The following is a 25185-nucleotide window of genomic DNA, read 5'->3' as shown; positions in this document are numbered from 1 at the left end:
CAGGCATGTGATTCTCCCAACGCTTCCTGAAAACAACGGCTGATGCTCTAGGAAACATCACATACTTTACTTTCAGTCTTTTATTCTCTTGTAGTAAATCGGAATGAAAATGCACTTTACACTTTTGTTTTGCATCTTCGTGGTCGGGACGAAGGCGGGGAAGTACTCAAAAGAAGTGAACGAACAATCTGATAAAGGCGACAATCAAGTGGAATTTAGGATTGCCAAAATTAATCAGGTTTGGGGAAAGGCGATAAAGGTAAATATTAAGTAATATGTCAAACGAAAGTTTAGTTTTTCAATTCTGTGCTGTGAGGCATCACTAGTATACGTGTTGTTATATTCATCTGATTGACTTCTTTGTATTATTCTGTTGAATTCGTGCACAATCTTACACATCACTTTTTACGCACTGGTGAAATATCATAACACGGTGTCTGCACATCACTTGTTTTGATTTAGATGCAGCTTGCACCGGTGCGCCTGTCAGAACTACACAGCGACTTGAAGATCCAGGAGAAAGATGAACTTCAGTGGAAGAAACTGAAGGCTGAAGGGCTGGACGAGGATGGAGAGAGAGAAGCCAAGCTCAGGCGCAACTTCAGTAGTAAGATTTGACTTTTCTTTAGGTTGATAGGTTACTGGTCTGAGTGTTGTTATAATCTAGATTGTATTGTGACATTAAGTTAATTTATTCACACCCATATTGCTCAAAACTTGTATGATTTTTTTTTCTTTACAAAAGAAGATATTTTGAGAAATGGCAGTGGTTTTGTGTCCATATAATATAGACAATGGGTGTTGATGTTGTTTCATCACCGATGTTCTTTCAAATATCGTCTTTTGTGTTCTGCTACAGAGAGTCATACAGGTTTGAAATGATTGATAGTGAGTAACTGATTGAAGAATTTTCATTTTGGGGTAAACTATCCCTTTAAGGGTTAAACATTTATAAGGCACATCTTATAAAGATTAACAAAGTAGTCATTAAAAGATTAGAATATTCCCTTGACAAAAAAGGGCTTAACTCCACGTGATTGCTTGCGCAGTTATTCTAGCAAAGTATGGAATGGACGGGAAAAAAGACACCCGGACATTGGACAGCAACAGGTTAAAAGATCATGACGTTAAAGAAGGAGATACATTTGATGACCCAAGACTGGACAAGCTGTGGAACAAGGTAAATTACACATGAGCAGAGGAAAAAATGCGTTTCACATACTCATTAACTGGTTTATATGGCAATGCTTCCACTTTTTGCAAACCTGTCAGTTGTCTATGATATTTTGACCCTCAGGCCAAAACTTCTGGAAAGTTCTCTGATGAGGAACTGCAAAGTCTTCTGAGAGAATTCCAGCACCACAAGGACAAGATCAATGAGTACAACATCGTCATGGATACTGTGAGTCGAACCGAAGGTAAGGTTTAGTGCTTTGTTTTGAAATGTTTGATGGGTATAACTTCATCAGTAATTAAATAATGGTTAAAATGTGCTAAAATTCCCACAAATGTGCACACTCTTCCCTTTTGATCTTCACAAGAGAATGAATAAATTGCACTGTTTTTCAGAGATCCATAAAAATGTAATAAGTCCTCTGGAGGGTGATGTGAAGGAACATGTGCTCCATCAAAAACACGATGATCTGAAGCAGAGAATGAGAGACCTTAACCAGGGCTTTGAACGACTGCGCAAAATTACCCATGAGGGATACAGTGATGACACCGGTGCGCACCTTTGCAAACAAAGAACCTTTGTCTCATAAATTAATTTTCATACTGATGTGGGTTTGATAAAATTCCTCCCTTTCTTTCATGTCTGTGTTTACCGCAGAATTCAAAGAGCCAAGAGTCACAGAGCTTTGGGAGATGGCAAAAAGATCCAATCTCAGCGAGGATGAGCTTGACTCTCTTAAAGTAAGCCTGAAAGTCATATCAGCACAGCTAATAAACAACTGAATATATATCCGTTCAGTTTGGTTTTACTGTGTTTGTGTGCTAAGCTAACATCCGTGAATAAATGACGTACAGGAGGAGCTGAGACACTTTGAAACAAAGGTGGAAAAGCACCACCATTATCAGGAGCAGTTGGAGCTGTCTCATCAGAAACTGAAGCACGTGGAGGCCCTGGGAGACGAGGACCACATCGTAAGATCCAAAGAGAAATACCAGACTCTTGCTGAGAAGGCACGAGAAATGGGATACAAGGTAAATAACAGTACTAGCATTTTTATAAGAAAGACTGAAATTATATTTTTATGAACACTAAAATGTCATAGAGAATGTTAGGAGGTTTAAGATTTGTACTAATTGTCATACTTTTGTTTTTTAGATGAAGAAACACTTGCAGGACATTACAAATAAGATTTCCAGAAATGGATTGCAACACAACGAACTCTGAATGGTGTTTTCATCACCATGGCAACTACAGCTTGCTATAATCATTCACATTTCACATAATCCTGTTCCCTCTGTTTATATACTAATGTTATTCAACACATTGAATGGGGATTATGACAGATAGGACCTTAATGTACATTAAATTGACGATTTGGTCATTTTGGTCCTGATCTTTTTGTCATTTATGTGATTCTTTTAGGTGCGTAAATAGTCAAAAAATGAAATTGCACACAAACTGATTGACTTGCATTTGAATGAGTTTGACAGTATTGAGCGTTACTGTTAAGCTGAACATCACAATTACATTTCAAAGCAAATAGAAAGAGATGTGCTTTGGGGGTTGGAATAGGTTATAAGAATGTGAAGCATTCGGGAGACCTTGAGTTATCCGTTATACTGACTGAATCACATCATGACTGCAGAAGTGTTGTTTAAAAATGTGGTCGGGACATAACTCATAATCTTTATTGTTAATGTTAAAAACGTTGTCTCCAAAATACTACTGTATACAAACTAATACTTATCTATGGTACTATTGTTTTGAACCTGAAAGATTTAAATAGTTTTTAATGCCTTTAATTGTGTTTGATAATAAATGAAATAATAAATGTTTTTGTCTTTTAAATCAGCGATTACCAAACATTTTCATTCCAGGACCCACCTAGACAGGTATAATTTATCTCGAGACCCACCAAAATGTTTTAAAATGGAAATGTGGGGAGAAAAACACACATTCATCCTCTATAAGTAGAAGAGTTTTTATTTTCACTAGATAAATGAAAATTAAGCTGCAATACCAAACTATCTAATGATAAAATATCAAAGCAATTGTTATTGCCAGTCATTAACTGGACTAAACTATTTTTTTGTGTGTCATTCAAAAGCCAAGTGACTTTCCACGACCCACCTCATGTCACTGCGACACACAGTTTGAAAAATGTTGATCCATCAGAGTGACAAAGTCATGGACAGGCAACAATGAGCTCTGACAATATAGATGATAACTTTATTCTGAGGTTATACTACATAAAGAAATGTCAGAAAAAATATCTGAAAAAATACACGTTTCTTATGAAATATTTAAATGTTTAAATGCACAAAGAGTAAAATTGGTCACTGAAGGAAATATATATTTACAGTTGTCGACAGCCAGTTTATGTATTTAGTAAAACCTTTGTCATTCTATTGTAAATATCGGGGACAATAACACATTCATCCACAAAAGGACACGTAGTATATAATGTAAAAATAAATTCATTACAACCATAGACATGTGTTATTATTTAAATGCATAAAATGTAAAGGGTCACTCTGCATAAATTTACAGTGGGGTCCAAAACACTGAGACTACTTTTAAAATGCTTCTATTGAGGATGGTCATAAAAAATCATAAAACCTTTATACAAATTTTGAAAAGTTGAACTTGTATTTGTACATAGATTTCAGTATATGATGGGCTGACAATTTACACAAAATACTGTGTCAGGAACCCCACTGGACGGTATGTTCGTTTTATGCTCAGGGGAGAGTTCCTCTTCTTTTCTGTTCTAGTTCCTGTAGTCTCTGCTCTCGGCCCTGTGCATGCTGGGCTCCAACCCTCTGTACCGTCTCTGTAGCAGTGATGTCAATGTGTGCATATTTAGTGCTCGAGTTGGATACTGTTTACAAAGAGAAAAAATAATGGATTTAAAAAAAAAACATTTTTAAATATGCCGGCTCATTTAAAAAAAAAATCTCCACAATAGTCATTTTTCATACTCTGAAAAGACAGATTACAGTTGCCAAACATTTATATGGTGTAAATGTTTATTCAGAAACGAGACACTGTTTGAGCCATGGTGTATTGGTTGGCTTGTGCTATAGCCTACAGCTTTTCATTTTGGAAAAAGAATAGTTCTGCATTATTTACACTCATATTGTTCCAAATGTTTATGGATGTTCTTTCCAGTCAAACACAAAAGAGCTTGAAGGCAGGAATATAAATACTTTTCTTTTAACAACAGTTGAAACAGTGTAGCCCCAAAAAGGTCACCCATACAATGTATGGCCTGTATTTCATCTGCTCTTAAAGGAACAGTTCATCCAAAAATGAACATAACCTGGTAATTTACTTTTATGTCACCCATTTCATAAAGGTCCAGTAAATGAAATGTTGCAGCAAGCTTGCAAATTGTAACCAACCGCTCACTCCACCCCTCTCTTTCAAAACACTACATGGCAAATTATGTAAGGGGTCCCGAGGTGTATGTAGATAGAAATAGCTCATTCTAAGGTAATAAAACATAACGCTCTTTATACACCTCTGAAGTCATAGCTATGTATATTGTATTACATTTCTATGAGTTGATAATCCCGAAATGGACACACTGGACCTTTAAGTAAAACACAAACAAATTTATATAGTAAAAAAGTTTTCTTCATGTATGGGACTCAAAATGTTTAAGCTCAAATAAGAACATGCATCTATCATACAAATAACAATTGACTAGGGAGACTGGGATGGCATCAGGTTGATGAGAGAATTTTTCTGTCAACTATTCCTTTCAGGATCAGAGCTGATTGTGGTGTATAGATAAGAGGAACGCAGTGCACCTCTCACAGTGTGGCTTGACTCCTGGCGATTTTGTAGATCCAACTCTATATAGTGTAGCTGTCGTTTAGATGTAGGGCTGACTGGTATATTCACATAGTTAGCAGAATCACCTTGAAGTCTGTCAATAACCGTCAGTCCCATGTCCTCGGGGCTAATGCGCATACTTCCTGTACGACAACACAAACATGAATCAAACAGAAACCAACGCGATCGAAAGAATGAAATGCTGTCATGCCATGGTAATATAAGTAGCGGCATCTCAATTACCATACTCTCCTGCTCTGAACTGTGGCCACCTGCATGCATCAGTCATATATGCCATTTGCTCATAATTGCCTTTAGGATCTGCTGAGCAGGACAAAACCCCATGCATGAATCAGTTTGCCATTTATAATTTACAATCTCAACACGTCTTGGTTAGATTGTGATTTATGCCGCAAAACATGAAATCGTTAACGTTTTCAGCTGAAACCAATCATGCTTTGGATGTTCAACACAAACTGACATATCCAGACGGAATGTCTCATTTTTTTACATAAATACTAACTGTGAAGTCACTGCTGGGAGCAGAATCAAAACACTTTTTGAAACAGCACGGGCACGGAGGTCCTGTCAAAAATCTTTTAAGAACGGGGAGCAATACTGATGCACTTCCTGAAGATTTGACAAAACACAGACCCTCTCACCGTCAGTTTCATGAAAAGGTTTCTGGTGTTCAGAACTGCCTCTCGTCGTGCACCTGCTCCTCTCCACCACCTACAGAAAACAGATCTAAGGAAAGTTTTCGATTTTTAACAGTTACTTAATCCTTTCACTATATATACCTTCAAGGTATAGAACATCAGAACATAGAGATTTGGTGGCAGTCTGTTCACAATCCCACAAACCATTTATTTTTGCAGTTAATGTTGTTAAATGTCCATACATTTTGATATGCATATTTAATAGAGCTATGAATATGACTTAGATTTAAATCAGACAATTACTCAAATACGTACGTCCACAGAATTTCAAAATCGTTTTTTCTGATTTTAAAATGTACTATTTAAGTATGTGTGTAGGTATGAACATTTTTTTTTCATTCTGTAAACCTCTAACAATATTTCTCCCAAATTTCAAATAAAAATATTGTTTTTTATATGCAGAAAACAAAATCTGGATAAACAGGTCAAAATAAGAGAGAAGACTTTCTGTATCGTCACTGTAAAACTTTGCTGTAATGTTTTACAGTAATTTATTGTAGATTTAAATTACAATTTTATTTTAAGCCTTAATCTACCTAGTTTATATATTTTTATTTCGTAAAACAAGCCTTTTCTTGCTATGTACATGTACCGTAATTTAAGAAGTTTTACATATTTTTATCAGGTTTATCAGACTGAAATGCTTAGGAAGAATGTCATTTTTTGCAGTGTAACTGTGCTAATCCCAGTCTCTTCTTGCTCATTTTGAATATTTAAAGTCAAAATGTTATAATTTTGATTGAAGTAATTGAAAACAATACTAGCATGAAAGTAGTATTAAGCAGTAATTAAATCTACCATAAGTTACTGGCAAACCTTGCTGCAAAACTATTTTTCAGACCTCAAATACTGCAAAGAAGTATATATTAACATATAAGCAATACAACAGTAATATTTGTACAATTATGTAAGAATAGTAAAAAAAATGTTATGACCTGAGGTTTGATTAAAATTCACCAGACACTGGACTGGTTTTCAAAAAAAAATTATATGGCTTTATATCATCACACATACACATTTGGTTTTAGATTAGATTAGATCAGATTCAACTTTACTGTCATAACACATATACAAGTACAGTGTAACGAAATGTAGTTTAGGTCTAACCAGAAGTGCAATTAGCAAGTGCAGGATATACAGTGTGAATAAATACAGAATACAATATTAGGAAAAAAAAAAAACTTTTACATTTCTATATTATAATAACACTTCTCAGTGTGTTTTTTATACAGCCAACTGCATCTCATAGGAATACAGAACTATTTTACGAGGAGGCTAATTTGTATGAATCCTTTGATGTGAATCACACAAAAACACAAAATTATTAGAAATAAGCAATACTGAAGCCCCTCCCCTAACCCCCCCTAAACATAATGTCATTGGAACAATATCAAATCTTACTTAACAACAGACACATAAAATCGTAGTAATTCGTACGAATTAGCCACCTCGTAATATAGGTAGTTAGATTGTGTTTGTCACATTGCTAATTGTAAAAACACGGTATAAAACCGCTTAAAATAAATAATTTCATCTTCTTTATTAAATCATTACTTTTGTAAAGATCTCTTATACATTATGAATCCTTCCTTTGTGAATCATTTCTATTTATAAAATAGTGCAGTGGGTGTCACGGCCCTGTCCTTCCAGTCCTGAGTATTCGGGCCTTGGGGACAGAGCCATGACAATATCATGCCTTGTGTGTGTGCGTTTCGTCTTGTGTGGAGACACGTGGCGGTTTATTTTGACATTTCGCCGCGTGTCTTCCGTGTAGCTCCGCCCCCTCGTCTCTATGTCTAGCGTCCCATTAGTGTTCCATCTCCCTCACCTGTCTTTGCCTCTTCATCGCTCCTCATTAGTTTCTCTTTATTTAATGTCCCTGATTCCCTTGCTGTTTATCGTTTCATTGTACATACTAGTTACTCCGTGTTAATACTTCGTGTTCCTTATTACCTGTTGCTACTTCGTGTCTGGATTACCTTGTTCCTACTTCCCTTGTGTTTGGCTTTATTATTTAGATTATCCTGAATTTTGTTTTGCCCCTTCGTGGAAAGTTTTCTGTTTGTCAGTATTGTTTAGTTTCTTGTTTGCCCCATCGTGGGTTTATTGTTTTGTGCCTTAATAAATATTGTTTAACCCCTTCACTTCTGCTTGCGTCTGGGTTCTGTCCGACCGGACGTGACAGTTGGTTCATTTACAAGTGTATTTTATAACGGCTGAGGGGATTTTAGGCGTGCCACAACGCCCTTAGCTGTTATAAAATGCACAGTAACCCACTGCTTCTTGCGGCTTATTGCTATAGTAAAGCACCTTATGTATGTGTTAAATGTGCTATTTAAATAAGCTTTCCTTGCCTAGAAATAAACCTGAAAACTTGTGGCAGCTACAAACCAAATAAAATAAATATATTGCACTCGCTGTAACATTTCTTGATTATTATTTGTATTTTAAATGAAATTTGTTACTAAAAGCAATTGCATTTAATGAGATATGTTCACAACAAGTGTTATCAAGCAGTGTTGTCATAATTGAAAAATATACATTTAATTACACTAACCAAATTAGTTTTGCTTTTGTCCTGTTCAACTCAAACTTAAATGAATGTAGAAGCTACAAAATGTTCAATGCAGCCTAGAAAGTCAAATGTTTTTCTCATTGAAATATCGATTGAGCTGAACGGGGAAAACGTTTTTGTTTGTTGTTCGGTAAAAGCATTCTGTATTTTTTATGGCTTATTACTGCGTTCCCAGATCCCAAAGCTTGTGAGATGGAAAAGCATTTCAATTCACTCTGCAAACAAGTTCTGCATCCCCACTGGTGCATCAATGAGAGTGCTCCAAAAAACACACCTTCAGAACAGTCTGCAGATTTGTGCTGGAACGCTGAATTCTGAGATTAGAGTATAATGAAAGACTGACGCTCAGTCAACACAATCCTGATACGTAAGGCATAAACTCTGATGTGTGTTATTATCATTAAGAGATTCTGCTAGGGTGGTGAAGATCTAGAGAAAATCTAGGGAACAGTCTGCACGACAAAAGATGCGTTTAGACAGAGAAATATAAAATGTTTGTGATTCCCTCTCTGTGAGTGCTTATCTGTGATGTCATTTCTATATCGCATATCCAAGTTCACCTAGTCCTGCTAACATATGGACGGTAATGGGTTGATTATAATCAGCATACAATTGTTCAGAAAAAAAAGATAAATAATAGCAACAAGAAAACAAATCTTATTACCTTGCCTCCCCCACAGTCAGGACAGATGGCGGGCTGTAATTCTGGGCATCTTGAGCCTTCAGGGGGCGCTGCTCCTTCACCACACCAGTTGAATCTCACTGGGACAGTCTGTTTAAGAGAGGCGTCTGCAGAGATGTCCTCTAGTCCAAGCGCTCCGCTTTCAGGCCTCCGTTCCTGGACTGCAGTCGAATACTGCTCCTGAACGGAGGAGTGTTGTTGCGCAAGCCGACGTGGGACATCGTAATGCTGCAGAGCTTGATTTGGTACCAGGTATCCAGGGTCTCTGTGCGGACACACACATGACATGTGCTCGGGTATGAGAGTAACAGTCCGTACTGGAGTGTTTGAGTTCAAAACTGAGTTTGGAGGAAGACTTATTAAGGATCCAAACTCATCAGTCTCTGCGTGCCCATTATCCATGCTACCAGTATAAGAAGAGAAGCTTCCAGAATAGGACGAGTGGCTCCCTGTGGCGATACCGCTGTCGGTTGAGTTCTGGCGTCCCGCCTCTTGAAGGCCTCTAGGTTGAGGTGGCTTGGATGGGGGTCGGAGTCCTCCCATAACTGCTCCGTACAGACGCTCGTCGCTGGACGTGCTGACAGAACAGGCTGTGATTTTGGGTCCAGTAGCCCCTAATAATGATGATGAAGGTTCGATAGGGGTGGGATGTCTGACCGGCTCGGTCCATATTGCCAGACGACTGCCCAGGCTGTTATCAGAATGGCTGGTCTCAGAGGAGGAGCTGGAGATACTTCTATCATCTCCTACCAAGGAGGCACCGTAACTGAAGCTGGAGGCTGAGCCGTTGTGCAAGAGAGGCGGGATTGACATGTGATTGACATGTGTTACATTTTCTTTAAAATAGAATTACATTTTCTCAAATGCATATTGGGATTACCTGCACTGCTGTGTTGGCTACATATAGACAGCATGCTGAGTCGTTTCTCTAGATCACTTGCCTCCTGGCTAATCCTGTCTTCTATAGACGATGGGTTAGCACTGGGATCTATGGAAAAATTATCTCATTCGTTTATAATTAGGCTAATACAGAAAACATTTATTACCCAAACACCTATAAGAACATATATTTCATGAACACACAAACAAAATACAAACATGCACCTGACAGCGCTCATTTGTCTCCTGGAATAATTCATGTATAATCCATTACTGTTGTATTAGTCGCCACGGGGAACATTACAGGAGCCAGTGGCCACATTTATTAGTCTCTAGAGGCACATAACGGCTGCAACCCCATGACAATCATTTCTCACACACATGGGTACAGAATCAGAATAAGCTTTACTTGCCATATGTGCACACACACGCACAATTTGTTGGGGTTACAGGAGCTCTAAATACTTAATAACAAGAAACAGAAACATTTAAATATGTACATTTAAAAGATAAAAAAATATATTCACAGTATGTACTGTGTATTACAATTGTGTGTTGTACATTTTTATACCATATAAAATATAAATATGTTTCTGAATAAACTCTAGTGTAAGAATTTCATTGTAATAACGTCCATACAATTCAATATATTAGTAATAAATAACAACTCGTATAAATGAATAATAAATAGATGTAAATAGAACTTAATGTATAGTCATCATAAATTCCTTGATTTTTTGTTGTTTCTATTTTTAGAAATATCTTTAGTTTTGACTTATTTTAAAGGAGGAATGTGGAGATTTTAGCAGCATCTAGCGTATGAGGTTGCAAATTGCAACCAATGACTCACTCCACTACCACTACGGCAGCTCTGCGAGGACAAAGATGTCGTAGCGTTTTCGCTTCTTTGCCGAAGTAGATAACTTGTTTACAAAAAGATCTCTGTAGAGCAGTTTGTCCGTTTAGGGCTACTGTAGAAACAACATGGTGAATTTCATGTAAGGGGACCGGCGGTATATGTATATAGAAATAGCTCATTCTAAGGTAATAAAACCATAACGCTTCATTATATAAGGTCTTTTTACACCCCTGAAGACAGATATGTATATTATATTGCATTTCTGTCAATAGATCAATAGCATTTCTGTCAATAGTAATATAATACCATGTGGCGGATTGTCCGTTAATGCCTCATAGCACTATTATTTCTTAATTTTATATCACCATTGCAAATTTAAGGGAAATATATTGTCCGTGCGCATACACTTGGTGACCAATGATAGCTTCCCTTTGACCATGATGGTCATCGCGCATTCTCATAATAAAATAAACCAAGACAGTAAACGCAGAGTGCTTAAATCTATCAATAAATCATCTGTGAGATAATTAAGACAGAAAAGACAGAAAGGGAACAAACGGCAGAATAGAGCACAGAATAATCAATATGGAGGAATTTAGAACCAAATCTTTTACTGCTCTGGTTTATTAAAACACATTATTAGCATAGGAGGTGCATTTCATGCTATACATTAATACAAGCAATCATATAGGCTATACTGGACTGAAAAAACTGCCAGAATGTCATGTAATATAAAAAAAGCTGCTGAAATAGTTGTGCTTGGTCTTTTGAAAAACAGGACTGAGCGTGGGAAGATGAACGGACAGAAGTAAATCGGCTTTGTGCACTTTAAAAAATTAAAATTAAATAAACAAAAAAAACGTTGTACAATTGATCTATCTGATGTAAGTGTCCTTTATATTTCAAGATACAACATCTAGAGAATACACAAAGATATTTAAAGAGAAAAGTAACTTGCCAATGCTCTGTACTCATTTGTCAGCACTGTCCTATAGGACCTGTGACTAAAATTCATAGTTTCTATGGTCCCTGAAGAGGGGCCAAGCCATAGTTTTTTTATTCTGGGTGCCTTGAATGTTAGCGATGGCCCTGTTTGTCATTGGCAATCTGAACTCTCATTCAACCTGCATTTAATGTCAAAGGTTAAAATACATCAAGTGTTCTAAATAACAGACACGTACTGACAGCTAGAAAAACTGCCCTGACATCTTGTATGATGGAAGACAGTTGAAACTTTATTTACTGACACAAGGAATACTGAGAAAGTGTTCATACAGTAAGCATTGATGTCAACATACTCCAAAAGCTTCTGGCATTCTGCACTACAGTGGACAAAAGAGATGTCTAAAACCTTTTATATTAATCAGGATGTATTAAATATTGTGTATGTATATTTCGTTGTGCAGGAAGTGTAAACTGAAGCTCAGCTCTGAAGAATTTAAAGAGGCTCGGCAACACACATGTACAAAGCTTATTGAGTCAACGCCCTTGAGAATGACAAAAAAAAAATTTTTACACAAAAGTGGATCAACAAAATATGAATAACTTAGAAAGTTGTAGTCAATGTATGTTTTTTAGGGCTGTCAAATGATAAATCGCATCGAGAGTAAAAGTTTATGTTAACATAATAAATGTCTGTGTTCAGAGAATTTTTTCTTTTTATAAATACAAAAACATACACAAAAATGTATATATATATATATATATATATATATATATATATATATGGGAAATATTAAGATGCATTTATTAATATTTACCCATAATTGAAATTGTATTTACATTTTTATATTTTTCTTATAGACGCACACGCCAGATCTAAAGTTAACTTCCGGTACGTGTTTGTGTATAATACAACAATTTATTTAATATTAATATAATTTTATATCAATCTTCTATTGTATATTAATCGTTGTAATAAATCTCAAGTATGGAAGGAAGGAGTCGGGAACCGGAAGACATTTAAACAAACATTTAATAAAGTAATAATAGCCGGCGGCCCCTCACGGACGACCGCCGGCGCAATAACATTAACATAAACATAAATACAAATACAAACACAAGTTCGGGCCCGGTCCTCTCTCTTCGACGGTCCGGTCGCCATTGTTTCTTTATACGCTCCCAATCTCCTACGTGGTGCGAGGCCGGTGCGCGCACCACTGGCGCTAATTAACAATCACTTACCGGCCTCGAACCACGGTCTCGCCCCGCCTACTCTACTACAATCGTATTCAATTCAATTAAAACTATTCGACAGTTATGGTTTCTTTGTGGAAGTCTACCAGAAATTAAGTTTGGGTCACATAGCATTTGTTTATGTTGTCGACGCTGAAACCGTCTATATGCATGTATGTGTATGTATTTATAAATACAAAATTAATTTGCACAATCCACAGACATATTATACATATTATGTAAACACAAACTTTTCTTTTTTTCTTTTTTCATATCAGAATATCAGAACCCATATATTTTTGAAAGAAAAATAAATGTAATCAAACCTGAGGGACCATTAAAGGCAAATATCGTACAAATACTCCCTCTGAACATCGCTTTTGGCTTGTACATTTATTCATTTAGCAATCGCAATAATTTGGAGAATGCATTGTGAAAAGATAGCTTTTATCAGGAAAAACATACAACAGCTGGTTTGAAAATGAATCTGTTATCTGTATGGTTACTCAACAGGGAAATTAAAATGTCTTTAGCAAATGAGGAAAATCATGTTCTATTAATCTCTTCTGAGCCTGCACGACATCAAAGAAATGAATGAGGCGAAAACTACCTTTAAAAAAATATTCCACACAGCACAAATTGCAATACACTGTTTGTGTAAATGGGTCTATGCAAATGAGTGGTACAGTACTTTTATTCAAAGCACCACAGTACACACATCACAAGGTAAATAGCCTTTCAATACCCAGCCGAGCTCTTAACAACTAAACTACCCTATTAATCCTAATCTGACAAACACAGGATTGACAACATATAGACATACAAATACAAGAACTGCTAACATAAACAGAAGCAAAAGTTTCAAGGCAAGCAACTTTATATTCAATCTTCAGTATTCCTTTGTTACGTAATCGACCCCACAGCTACACGGTTTTCCTTTTACACACCCATTGTCATACTGTAACCTTTTAGGTAGACTTTATAATTTTAGTTTGATACTCCTGCCTCACCAACTCAATTAAACGTTGTCTGTGTGCCAGTGTGGCTCACAGCAGTTTGATCTATAAAGCTATATGTCAAACTCATTACGGTTTAATATACTATTGTGCTTATGTGGTAAATCTATGGAGGAGTCCGGGACAAATCAATAAACTAAATGTGAACATTGCATCGATTTGAGGACAATAATTCAGTAATACCAAAGAAATATTAGGTTCCATTTAAATGATACGGACCACGTAGATGAGACAGTGTTAGTTATGATATTATCCTCCCGTCAGTATGGAGCCATTGAGTTGCCAGATAAAAAAAAGATTTCAGGACCCATTAAAGGTTATTACACTTAGTGAATGTTAGCTACCACTGCACAACAATACCACTAGAGGAAAAAAAATCTGTCAATGCGTATTCAATAAATAATATGTTATTATAACTATAGACTAAAATTATAAATGTGACGAGTGTAAAGCATTTCAATATTTTAATAAACAGACTATGGTTCACTTATTTTCTTTAATAACTTAAGTTCATTGTTTTTCTGGTTCGACACAATGGTGTCTTTACTCTAAGTCCAAAACCACTGTGTGTGTGTGTGTGTGTTTTATTATAAAATTGATCTGAACTCTGACTCAGTCAATGTGATTTATTAAAGAGAGAGAGAGAGAGAGAGAGAGAGAGGAATGGCACACCATGTACCAATCACACATAAAGCTTACCCACACATACACACACATGCTCACTTTAACTATTTATTTTATTTATATCCATATCCAGTAGTACGTGACGAAGACAAAAAGGACTCAAATAGTTCATAAGGATGCTTATGTTTACCGAAAACTTGCAGGTCACACATGTCAGTAGTCAATAATTCAGAACGTACACACACAGCTGACAGCCCACGCCACATCAAGTCAATAAACCTAACAGTAAGGACACGGCAACTTTGAAATTTCTGAACTGTGCTCGTATAAACAAACTCACCTGGCAGGACTGGACGCAGTCCAAACGGCCCCCTGCTTGGCGAAATGCCCTGAACGATGCAGTCGAACAAAAAACTGATGTGTTCGCCTTCTGCACAAGCGAGGAAGAAAACACCAGCCCCTGTAGAAAACAGCAAATGAGAGCAAGCTGGAGAGAATTTATTTCTTAATGTCTGTGTTCCTCAAAAGACATGATGTACCATTTCACGTTCGTTTTGATATTAATGATCTATGTTATTGAATAGAAGAGCTGTTTGGTAATGACCACAATCGCAGTCGCAAGACGATCGCAAATGAGGAAACATCAAGTCATTTCTCTGTGGTGAGCGTTGACAGTGTTTAAAAATAAATGAAGGAGTCTTCATTTCTTTCTTTACTTTCAGTTGCATTTCTGGTTGATTACAATATTTGTTTTGTCTTATGCAGCCCCATCACTATAGCTTATGTATCCCTCCATCAAACCAAAAATGTGTTCCTTTTAACTTGGATTCCTCTGGATTTCATTTAGCATTATCATATTCATATTATATATTCATGTTCCAAAAAAGCAATCAAAAGTAAAAGTTAGATTTTATATGTAAACTCAGTTCTTATTATATTATCACATCTCATGTTATATCTGCCCACACTCTTTGAACAAAATTATTACGAGTTCGCTCTTGAACTTTAAAATTGAGCATAATAATGTATATTTATACACATAAATGTTCAAGAAGAAAGACAAATCCTGCTCTGGTGCCCACACCTCCTCCATGCATATGTCAATAGCTAACATTATCTACAAAGCCTCTGGCACCTTTCAGACTAAAATAAGCGCTGCCGAGCGCGCTGCAAAACACGAGCAATCGGAGAGCCTTGAGATTTCAACTACAATGGGAAAACTGGGATAACAAAGACATGAATTGCGTCAAGATTTATAAGTGACTCATCCGCAGTCAGATTATGACTGCCTTTCTTTGTTCGACATGATGAGGACAGAATTAGGCGTCTTTCATGACGATAAATATAGTCCTGTCAAATCCCTCAAGCGTCACAGAGGAGACTGCGAGCAGTATTGGAGTGACAGTCCTTTACAAAAATAACCATAACATGCTTAGCTCTTGGTTTCATAATTCATAAACATACTGGTGGGCTATTAATACTTGAGATACGTTACCAAGGGGCCCAACTTTTGACCTTGCCCAAATTTTCAGGAAATTAAATAGAGATAAAAGTCCTGTTTTTTATTGTCTCTTAATTTTATTTGAACCTATGAAAGTGCACGTTTTTACCGATTGTAAAAATTTCATTGTAAAGTTGAAAAGTGTCCATGACTGATATTCTCATCCTCCATAACACTTTTCAAATAATGTTTGAATACACAAAAACATTTTTACATTCAAGTTTGATTTTATGTGAAAAATAACACATCTACCAGTACCTTTCAAATAGTTAACAGGCTACTTTATATTTTTCTAGTTAAAAGCTTAATATTCTCTTGTCATGCTGTGTACACATTTTTTTCATGCTCATTAACAATACAGGTTTCTATATATATAAGTTTCTTTTACTTATATATTTTTCTATGAACATATACTTCATTAATGTCTTATTATGTATGAATAATAAAAACTTGCTTAGGCATCATGGCTTCTGTTAAAAAACATGCTATGGGATTGACAATTTTAAATGGTTACAGTAATGAGTTTATTTTTGAAAAAAATTCACAACTTTGTTAAACTGTCAATACAAGTTTTTAAATGAATTTTCTTAAACATGTCATACCTCTTTTTTAATCAATAAAAAGAACAGTTGTTGATATGAGTGTTTTTAAGAAAATCATGTTTGACATCTGGAAACCAAGATTTCATGAGAACCACCCATATAATGTGCTAAGTATGCAAATATTATGTTTTCATATCGAATAACTAACTATTTGCTAGAATGACCAGTATACAATGTAGCACAAAAGTTGCATAAACAAATGTATGGCTTCTATGTAACACTCCTACGCAGTTTAAGCCTTGATACTTGGAGATTTGCGTAAAATCGCTAGTTGTTAGAATTTTTAAAGAGTAACAAAAACCAACTTGTGTAGTCATTTTAAATTTGCCTAAAATCATATTACGTTTTCTATGTTGCTGATGCTGGATTGATCCATCCACAACTGCTCTGTCTGAAGCAGACGTAAAGCAGACGTATAAAATCTGTCTAAACCACTGAACATACACCCGTTCATTCTCCAAAATCGAATGAGACAGCCGACACGCTCACAAATTGCACTGCCAGTTTGTTTTTGACATCGCGTGTGGCCTGTGACCATCAGCCTCAGTGGAAACGGCAACGTGGCCGTACTTTCATTTTAATTCAGTTTTCACCCGAGCAGCGATCCGCTGAATTTCACAAATGGCAGGAAGAGAGACACGACCTCTGTGTGGCAGAGACCAACCAGAGCTCACGATTGTCAAATGAGGTGAGGAAAAGAGGTACATGTTCCAGAGAACTTCATTATCTCTCAGCATGACTCTCAATGTTAACCTGGCAGACTGGGTATTAATTTGTGTCTGATTTTATGGATTTTTACATATTTACCAGAATGTAAATCATGAATCATTGCTTGGCAGTAAAAGGGCACAGGGTTCCATGATGAAGGCAATGTAACTACACTAACACCCGGTACATTTTATGAATGACAAGAGTTCCACTTATGTAAAAATCTGTGGAGGTCAGATTTTGTGTGGGCCGCCTAGAGATGACTACATCAATGAGAGGCGGATTTAGAGTCCGGTGTCTAATAGCCCCCTCACCCTCCCACACACATACTTAAGGTCTTCCACTAGACTAGTTTCTTTATTCATCTCCTGCCCACACCCAGAGTTTCCCTGTATTGCACTTAAACAACATTAAACATGCAATTCTACATGAATAAAGACTACTCTTCATGGGATAACTAATTCATTTGCTAGATTATGATTACGATAAAAGCGCTTCTTGTGTTGTAAAGAAGTTTTGTATAAGATTAGTCAGATCTGCTTTAGCTGCTGAAACAAGAGAACAGCTGCAGAAGGACGTGCCAAAGAGGCAGCTGGTGGACTTCATTGGTGCTAACGCAACATTTCTTACTGAACCCTATCGCACATTACCACGAGTCGGTGTGTGGGTGCACAAAAATAATGTGTTTAACTGAATCTGGAAGTGTGGTGAGAGTGAGAGAGAGAGAGAGAGAGAGAGATTGGGTGTGAGGATATCTGATTTTCACATTTACTATTGGCAGACATCACTGTGCTACTTTCATTCCTGAGAATGTCATCAGGACCAAGTTAAAAAGATCTGTACAAGTGGAAACATGTACTCGTTAAACCACGAAAAAACCTTATAATAAAAAATACTAAAAATATTAAATCAGTAATCTGCCAACATAGCAGGAGAGACTCTAAGAACCACTTTGCATCCCAAAAATATCAATGAGCCGTTCAACAAAGAATAGAACAATAACTTACAGTAGCCACATCTTGTCCCGCCCTCAAAGACAAATCCATTAGGAACGGCGCCATAACGCCTTAAGTCTGACAGTTTCCATTGGCCGATGACAGTTGGGGGGAGGTCTCTGGCAATAACAAGCAAGTTGTTGCACAAATGCAGGGAGGCGGGGCCACTTTCTAGTTTGGTGCCAGGCTGAACGTCAACACTGAACCTGTGAACTGAAAAAATTGAGTTTAAGAAGAGCTTCTAAATAAAGACAATATAAAAATATCTACAGTATATTTACTAATCAACACAAGTTTTTTTCCTTGTCAGCTTAGAGTAAACACAGTAGATCTATAAACTTACTGTACAATAGTGAAAATAGGTAGATGTGATATCACTGTATCTTTGTTGAACCATGTGTTGTTGTTGGTGGTTTTTCCTTGGCAATCATTAAATTGTATTCTGCAATATATTTGTAATTTGTCCCACACAATCACTATCATAAGAACATCTAAACCAGAACAAATTGCGACAATAGATGTAAAGAAGAGATTTCATCTGTAGATACATTTGTCTGTTTTTTAGATAGAATGCAAGATATTATTTTACACAAACAGAGTATACATTTACAAACTTTAGTGAAATGTAAATCTGGCATACTGTACAAAACAATATTACAAATTCTAGATAGATTCTTTACAGGCATGAATAACCAGCACAGATGTACATACACTCCAGGTCATTTAGAAACACTATACTTCAATTAATCATAATTAAGACAAGTAATCCATATTGTCTTAACAAGCATAACTAATGATACAGGTCGCATCCAGGCAGTGTGTGTGTAGCATTAGTAATGAGATTAATGCTTCTAATTTAATGCCTTAGATTACATTGTGCAACATCACACACAATACACACAGACTAGACACAAAACTGGACACATCAATCATATGATACCTTTTAGCAATTCTCAGACACACACACACACACACTCCCATCTTCATATATGGCCGAGCAAATGTAGTCTGTAGTCACTGACTCATTGATCATGATCAGTATGGGAAAGTACACCAGGGTGTGTTAAAGCAGTTTAGTAGAAAATTGATAAGAGCAGTGAAGCGGAATGAGATATATGTTCCTCGCTCGACCAAACTCCATCTATCATTGTTCAGTTTGCCTTAAAGCAAAACCAATACACAGACAAACAAGGGAACTGAAAATCAAGGATGTATCAGTGCAGAGATGACACAAGTCATTGAGAATCATCAGTCTAACCACTGTGAAACAAGTGCCACCAGTTGAGTTTTGTCTTTAGATTAAAAATGTCTATCTACGTATTTAATTTACACAGTTCATCCTGTTCAAAGCTTTCCGTCTACCTGGCACTTTATGTGGTGTGTTGAGCATCAGTGCATGTTTTCAGTTTTTTAATAGTTGTGTTTGAGTCTCTCGATTGTTTTCAGAGTGCAAAGATGGATCTCGACATCATAAAGGGTCAAATATGTAGAAGATGCTGGAAAAGCAAAGAATGTGCCGACCTGAAGGGTTTTTCTCAAGACCAGCAGGCAGTTTAATGACCACTATCAATTTTCGCTATCAATTGTAGAGAAATTCACACATCTACTTGTAACAGAGTCATGGTTTTGTGACCATATTAGCAGCGCAGAGTATCTAATTTTTTAAGCTCTATTTCTTAAAGGTGCTGTGTGTAGTATTTAGGAGGATCTACTGAAAGAAATGCAATAAAATATACATAATATATATAACGTTTAAAGACCTTACATAGTGTAGCTTTTTTATAATTATCTTAGAATTAGTTATTTCTATCTACGTACAGCGCGGGTCCCTTTACATAGAATTCACCATGTTGATTCTACGGTAGCCCTAAACGGACAAACTGCTCTACCAACCTGATCGCACCCAATTGCGTATAAATAACACGCTTTTGCATTATCGTCTAATACGTACGCCAAATTGCGATTTTGCGTGCATATGATACGCCAAAGAGTGCTTGTACCTGGGTGGAGAGCAGCCATTTTAAAACGTACATGAAGAGGAAACACTGAAATAATTAAAATAATACGGTTAGGTTTAGGATTTGGGTTAGGGTACAGGTTATAATATGCACGGACGCTAACATTAGGTTTAGGGTTTGGGTTAGGGGACAGGGTAATGAGACAAATTGCTGTTTAATATGCAAACGCGCTAATTGGCGTATCATGTGCACTCAAAAAAAGGCGTATTTATGCACGCAAAATCGCAATTTGGCGTCCTTATTATACGATAATGCACGGCGCGTGTTATTTATACGCAATTGGTGCGAATGGGCTGGCTCTACAGAGCATATTTCATAAATCGACATGTTTGTCCTGTTTCAGTTGCCAAAGGGTGGGGATGGAGTGGGCCGTTGGTAGCAATTTGCCACATCACTTCCAGATGCCACTAAAATCTCCAAATTCCTCCATTAAAAGTTAAATTTTTGTAAAAAAAAACATGAAAGCCAATTTAAAGTATTTTTTCATTTCAGCTGCAGAAACTGAATTTAAACTTTGATTTGAAATGAAGTCATCTGAACCAAGCCCAAGATAAGATTTTGGTGTCAGATACTTCCCTATGTTTCATTTTAGGTATGTGTTACTTTGTCAAGCACATGTTCGAGAAAAACTTGAGAGATCTTATGGAGTATCATACACATCACAGGGCACCAATTATAACTCTGCCGCTGAACGCTACAGCGAACATTCAAGGCTTTACAAAAGAGCACATAGTGAAAGAATCAGGCGCTGGGTATATGTGCATGTCTGTACGTGACTTTCATGAATGTCTGGGATTACGAGACCCATTAGAGGACACACATGGCACAGAAGATTAAAGCTCCTGCATTATTTATGTACTGTACAGCTATGTAGGTTCAGACTAACTAAAAATAGTCAACTACATGTAGCTATAAAAATATGAATATTATGTAATATTTGTATCAATTTAAAAAATGAACCATTTTGGTGACATCATGTGGCTTAGTGTTTTTGCCATTAATCAGAAATGAAGGTGTTCAATACAATTTACGTTTAAAGGGACAGTTCACCCAAAAAGATTGTCTAATCTCACCCCCATTGACTGCCATAGTATTTATATTCCCTGCTACGGAAATACATGGTGGGTGAGATCTGACATTCTTTCAAATTTCTTCCTGTTTGTTCAGCAAAACAAAGAAATGTATACAGGTTTGGAACAATCTAAGGGTGAGTAAATGATGACAGAATTTTCATTTTTGGGAGAAGTATCACTTTAAATGCATTTCAGTGGGAAACGTGCAACACCTTTTATTTCATGATTTGGTTAACTTGGCCTGTACTGGCTTCTATTAGATGATTTTTTTCAAGATAAACCTCTTACCCTGTTTCTATGGTGCAGACAGATAGCAGCTGAACTCAAAGAGAGCGGAGAATTATAGAACAGGGAATTAAAGAATTATAGCCGCTTTGGAAAAGCGTACCAATAAATCAAAATTCATTTTTAATACGAGGTGGGCGAGCATAAGGGAGACTGGGTGCTATATGGTGAAACTGTAGAGAAGAGCGATAGATAAGTTTAGATCCCGCCTGAGACCTGTGTGGGGGCGGCAGGGTTTATATTACTTTTGCCAGGATCCCCCACTGAACAGACCGCAATACAATAGTTCACCTAAAAATGAAAATTCTATCATTATTTATTCACCCCCATGTCATCATCACTTCTTTTATCCTTACTTTCCTTTTCCATTCCTCATTTCTTTTTGAAACACAAAACTAAGTACAATCACATGTCCAAGCTGAATCTATTCCATACAATGAAAGTAAATAGTATCCATAGGCTCCAAAAATAACTCCCCCCATCAAAGTGATCCATGTGACTATGAGAACTATTTTCCATGTTCTAAAGCTATACTGTAATAGCTTTGTGATAGCTTTTAGTGTATTGAACAGCATCGACAAATTCCTGTGTAACATCTTGTATCCCACAGAAGAAGAAAAAACCTGGATGGCTGGAATGACATGAGGATGAATAAATCTAGGTTCTTTTTTTGTCCCTATTTGTCTGAACAACTCACAAGACACACAAACTCTCCTCTCACCTTCCCCAAGGCTGTAGCGAATACGAGCGTCCCAGGCCAGAAGAGTCACTCTGTTGTCAAAGCCGAGCATGACAGACAGGCTCAGGCAGAGCAGACTGAGCACATAATTCACTCCATCAAAACCCTGAAGAGCTTCGAGTCCACAGATATCCCTAAGCGTGGCCTGACTCCTCTCTCTCTGCCCTTTGCTCCTCTCTCCGCGTTCCTTATACACCAACAGGGACAGGCAGTCTGAAATAAAGAGATTCAATATTCTGACATAGGATATAAGTAATACTATGTTTTCATTGAAATACCATGTTTTGGGTTATGTACTATAGTTTAGTCATGTATAAATACAATGAATATTTTAAAACCAGTAATTTATTTTAAAGTACCTTCCCTTGGAAAATTAACCAAAGTTTTACTATAGTAAAGGTGTGGCAAACTTGGCAAATGAGCTCTATTTGTATGATCATAGTTTACTAGAAATACCATAATTTAACCAACTCTCCAGACAACAACACATGCAGTTGGTGCAGTTACAGAGCCATGAGTTATGTCTCTTTCAATAGAGTATGATAGGAGTATAGATAGGCATTAAACTATAGATTATGTGATTGTAATACCAATTATAACTCTGCCGCTGAACACTACAGCGAACATTCAAGGCTTTACAAAAGAGCACACAGTGAAAGAATCAGGCGCTGGGTATATGTGCATGTCTGTATGTGTCTTTCATGAATGTCTGGGATTACGACACCCATTAGAGGACTCTCATGGCACAGAAGATTAAAGCTCCTGCACTATTTATGTACTGTACAGCTATGTAGGTTCATACTAACTAAAAATAGTCAACTACATGTAACTATAAAAAAATGAATATTATGAAATATTTGTATACATTTAAAAAAATGAATCATTTTGGTGACATCATGTGGTTTACTTGTTTTGCCATTAATCAGAAATGAAGGTGTTAAATACAATTGAAATAGACAGTTCAACCCAAAATTTAAACTCTTGTCATCAATTACTCCAAACCTGTATAATTTCTTTGTTCTGTAGAAACACACAGGAAGATATCTGGAAGATTGTCAAATCTCGATCCCATTGCCTCCCATACTATTTATTTCCCCTACTATGGCAGTACATGGTGGGTGAGATCTGACATTCTTCCAAATTTCTTCCCACGTGCTCAACAAAACAAAGAAATGTATACAGGTTTGGAACAATCTAAGGGTGAGTAAATGATGAGAGATTTTTCCTTTTTGGGTGAAGCATCACTTTAAATGCATTTCAACCCCGCGGCACCTTTTATTTCATGATTTGGTTTTATTTCATTATTTCATTATTTCACAAACTTGGCAAATGAACACTATTTGTATGATCATAGTTAACTGCAAATACCTCCATTAAACCAACTTTCCGGACAGTAACACATGCAGTTGGTGCAGTTACAGAGCCATGAGATCTGTCTCTTTCAATAGAATATAGAGTATATATAGGCATTTAACTATAGATTTGCTCTTGAAACTATAAAACTATAGAAAACTATAGATGTGATTGATTGTTTTGGAAACTTTGTTTTCATGCATCTGTACAAGAGTGCAATCTACCAAATCATCAGACTTCTAAAAGGCTAGGCCTACGAACAGCTGACATAACAGGTACATCAAAGACACTGTGATCCCTGAAAGCAGCTGGAGACAAACCAAGTAAACAATGACAGCTTCCGACGACATAGAGATCCAAAAATGACCACTGTTACGCAAGGTAATGTTGCACGTAATGCACGTGTGTTCTTGCGGCGTTGCGCAGACGGATAAATGCGTGACATCAAAGTACCGCGAGAGCTATTCGAATTCATTGCATTCGAATCGCTCTCGCGGTATTTTTGATGTCACGCCTCAATCGGTCCGCAGGAAATTGAACTCACCTTACATTTGAAACGGTCATGGCTGTTCTAGGATCAGCGCTCGGGGTTTAAGTAAATTGCGACACCGTGACACGTGCAGTGAGTGTCATTCCCATATATCGCATAACGACCGTGCCAGTCGCATATCATTTTCATATCATTATCAAAAACAACCGTGATCCCAGTGTCAGAGTTTAACACAGATAGTACCCAACTTTTGTTTAACGAAACTGCTATTTAAATGCACATCACGTAGCCTATCTCAACACTGTTCAGCAAAATGTAAATAAATATAAAAACTTTCCGCGTACCTGCTACAGGCGAAGGTTTTCGTAGAATCACCCATCTATTTTTCCACTGTAAACGCAGGAAACCCCGTGGAAAGAAACGAAAACATTGTATTAACAAACAAAGAATAAGTTCAGTAAAAAATGATTAAATACAGAGAAAAGTAGTTTGCGTTGCGTTTAAGGACCTTTTTCCCCTCCCGGAGTCTGACTTGTCCCTCTACGACAACCGTATCCGTCATCTTGTGTCATGGTTCCCGACAGCTGTGTGTGTGCGGTCCGCGGCGGTGAGGTGGTCACTTTCAAAATAACCTCCAGAATTGTCTACACTGCTCTAACACGACCATTAACTCCCTCTCTCATACACACACACACATACTTTCACACATCAGACTACCCCCTCAACACACACCCAGACACGGAAGGCAAACGTTTTTACAGTTGTCCGTTTGGATCAAAGGGGAAAACTTAAAGTTGCAGATGCAATTCACAACACCTGTCCCAGAGATGCACGCATACCTAACAGTCAGACTATCACACTCTTTGAGAAAACAAAAT

At 36.9% G+C, this 25185-nt stretch overlaps 2 protein-coding genes across 4 annotated transcripts; one reads left to right on the top strand and one right to left on the bottom strand.

The window, feature by feature from the left end:
* Positions 1-2544, top strand: lrpap1 (low density lipoprotein receptor-related protein associated protein 1). The gene is made up of 8 exons (XM_056764700.1): positions 1-259; positions 463-607; positions 1050-1180; positions 1298-1418; positions 1570-1725; positions 1832-1914; positions 2029-2205; positions 2330-2544. Exons 1-8 carry the CDS (start codon positions 104-106, stop codon positions 2396-2398), a joined length of 1038 nt encoding a protein of 345 aa, XP_056620678.1. The 5' UTR covers positions 1-103; the 3' UTR covers positions 2399-2544.
* On the bottom strand, positions 2544-25185 carry dok7b (docking protein 7b). 3 transcript variants are annotated; one of them, XM_056764677.1, is made up of 11 exons: positions 24816-25179; positions 24652-24697; positions 22447-22677; positions 18362-18562; positions 14884-15003; positions 9871-9978; positions 8973-9769; positions 5677-5746; positions 5258-5335; positions 4990-5157; positions 2544-4055 (listed from the first exon to the last, which is right to left on the bottom strand). In XM_056764677.1, exons 1-11 carry the CDS (start codon positions 24867-24869, stop codon positions 3916-3918), a joined length of 2013 nt encoding a protein of 670 aa, XP_056620655.1. In that variant the 5' UTR covers positions 24870-25179; the 3' UTR covers positions 2544-3915. The 3 variants fall into 3 exon arrangements, with proteins under 3 accessions (XP_056620655.1, XP_056620659.1, XP_056620666.1); XM_056764681.1 differs by lacking the exon at positions 5258-5335; XM_056764688.1 differs by lacking the exons at positions 2544-4055; positions 5258-5335 and adding an exon at positions 5538-5599 and having other exon boundaries at positions 4996-5157; positions 24816-25185.

The sequence above is a fragment of the Triplophysa dalaica genome, chromosome 2 (assembly GCF_015846415.1).
Source record: "Triplophysa dalaica isolate WHDGS20190420 chromosome 2, ASM1584641v1, whole genome shotgun sequence".
Classification (NCBI taxonomy): domain Eukaryota; kingdom Metazoa; phylum Chordata; class Actinopteri; order Cypriniformes; family Nemacheilidae; genus Triplophysa; species Triplophysa dalaica.
This window is presented reverse-complemented; position numbering and strand designations above follow the sequence as displayed.

What these genes read in the sequence shown, in the direction of transcription:
- lrpap1 (XM_056764700.1), top strand. Translation starts at nt 104, where the DNA reads ATGAAAATGCACTTTACACTTTTGTTTTGCATCTTCGTGGTCGGGACG. An exon ending in TACTGTGAGTCGAACCGAAG is followed by an intron (nt 1,419 to 1,569) that starts GTAAGGTTTAGT and finishes ACTGTTTTTCAG; the next exon opens with AGATCCATAAAAATGTAATA. An exon ending in ATGAGCTTGACTCTCTTAAA is followed by an intron (nt 1,915 to 2,028) that starts GTAAGCCTGAAA and finishes AATGACGTACAG; the next exon opens with GAGGAGCTGAGACACTTTGA.
- dok7b (XM_056764677.1), bottom strand. Translation starts at nt 24,869, where the DNA reads ATGACGGATACGGTTGTCGTAGAGGGACAAGTCAGACTCCGGGAGGGG. An exon ending in GACTCCGGGAGGGGAAAAAG is followed by an intron (nt 24,698 to 24,815) that starts GTCCTTAAACGC and finishes CTGCGTTTACAG; the next exon opens with TGGAAAAATAGATGGGTGAT. An exon ending in CGGGACAAGATGTGGCTACT is followed by an intron (nt 15,004 to 18,361) that starts GTAAGTTATTGT and finishes TGTTTTCTACAG; the next exon opens with GGGCTGGTGTTTTCTTCCTC.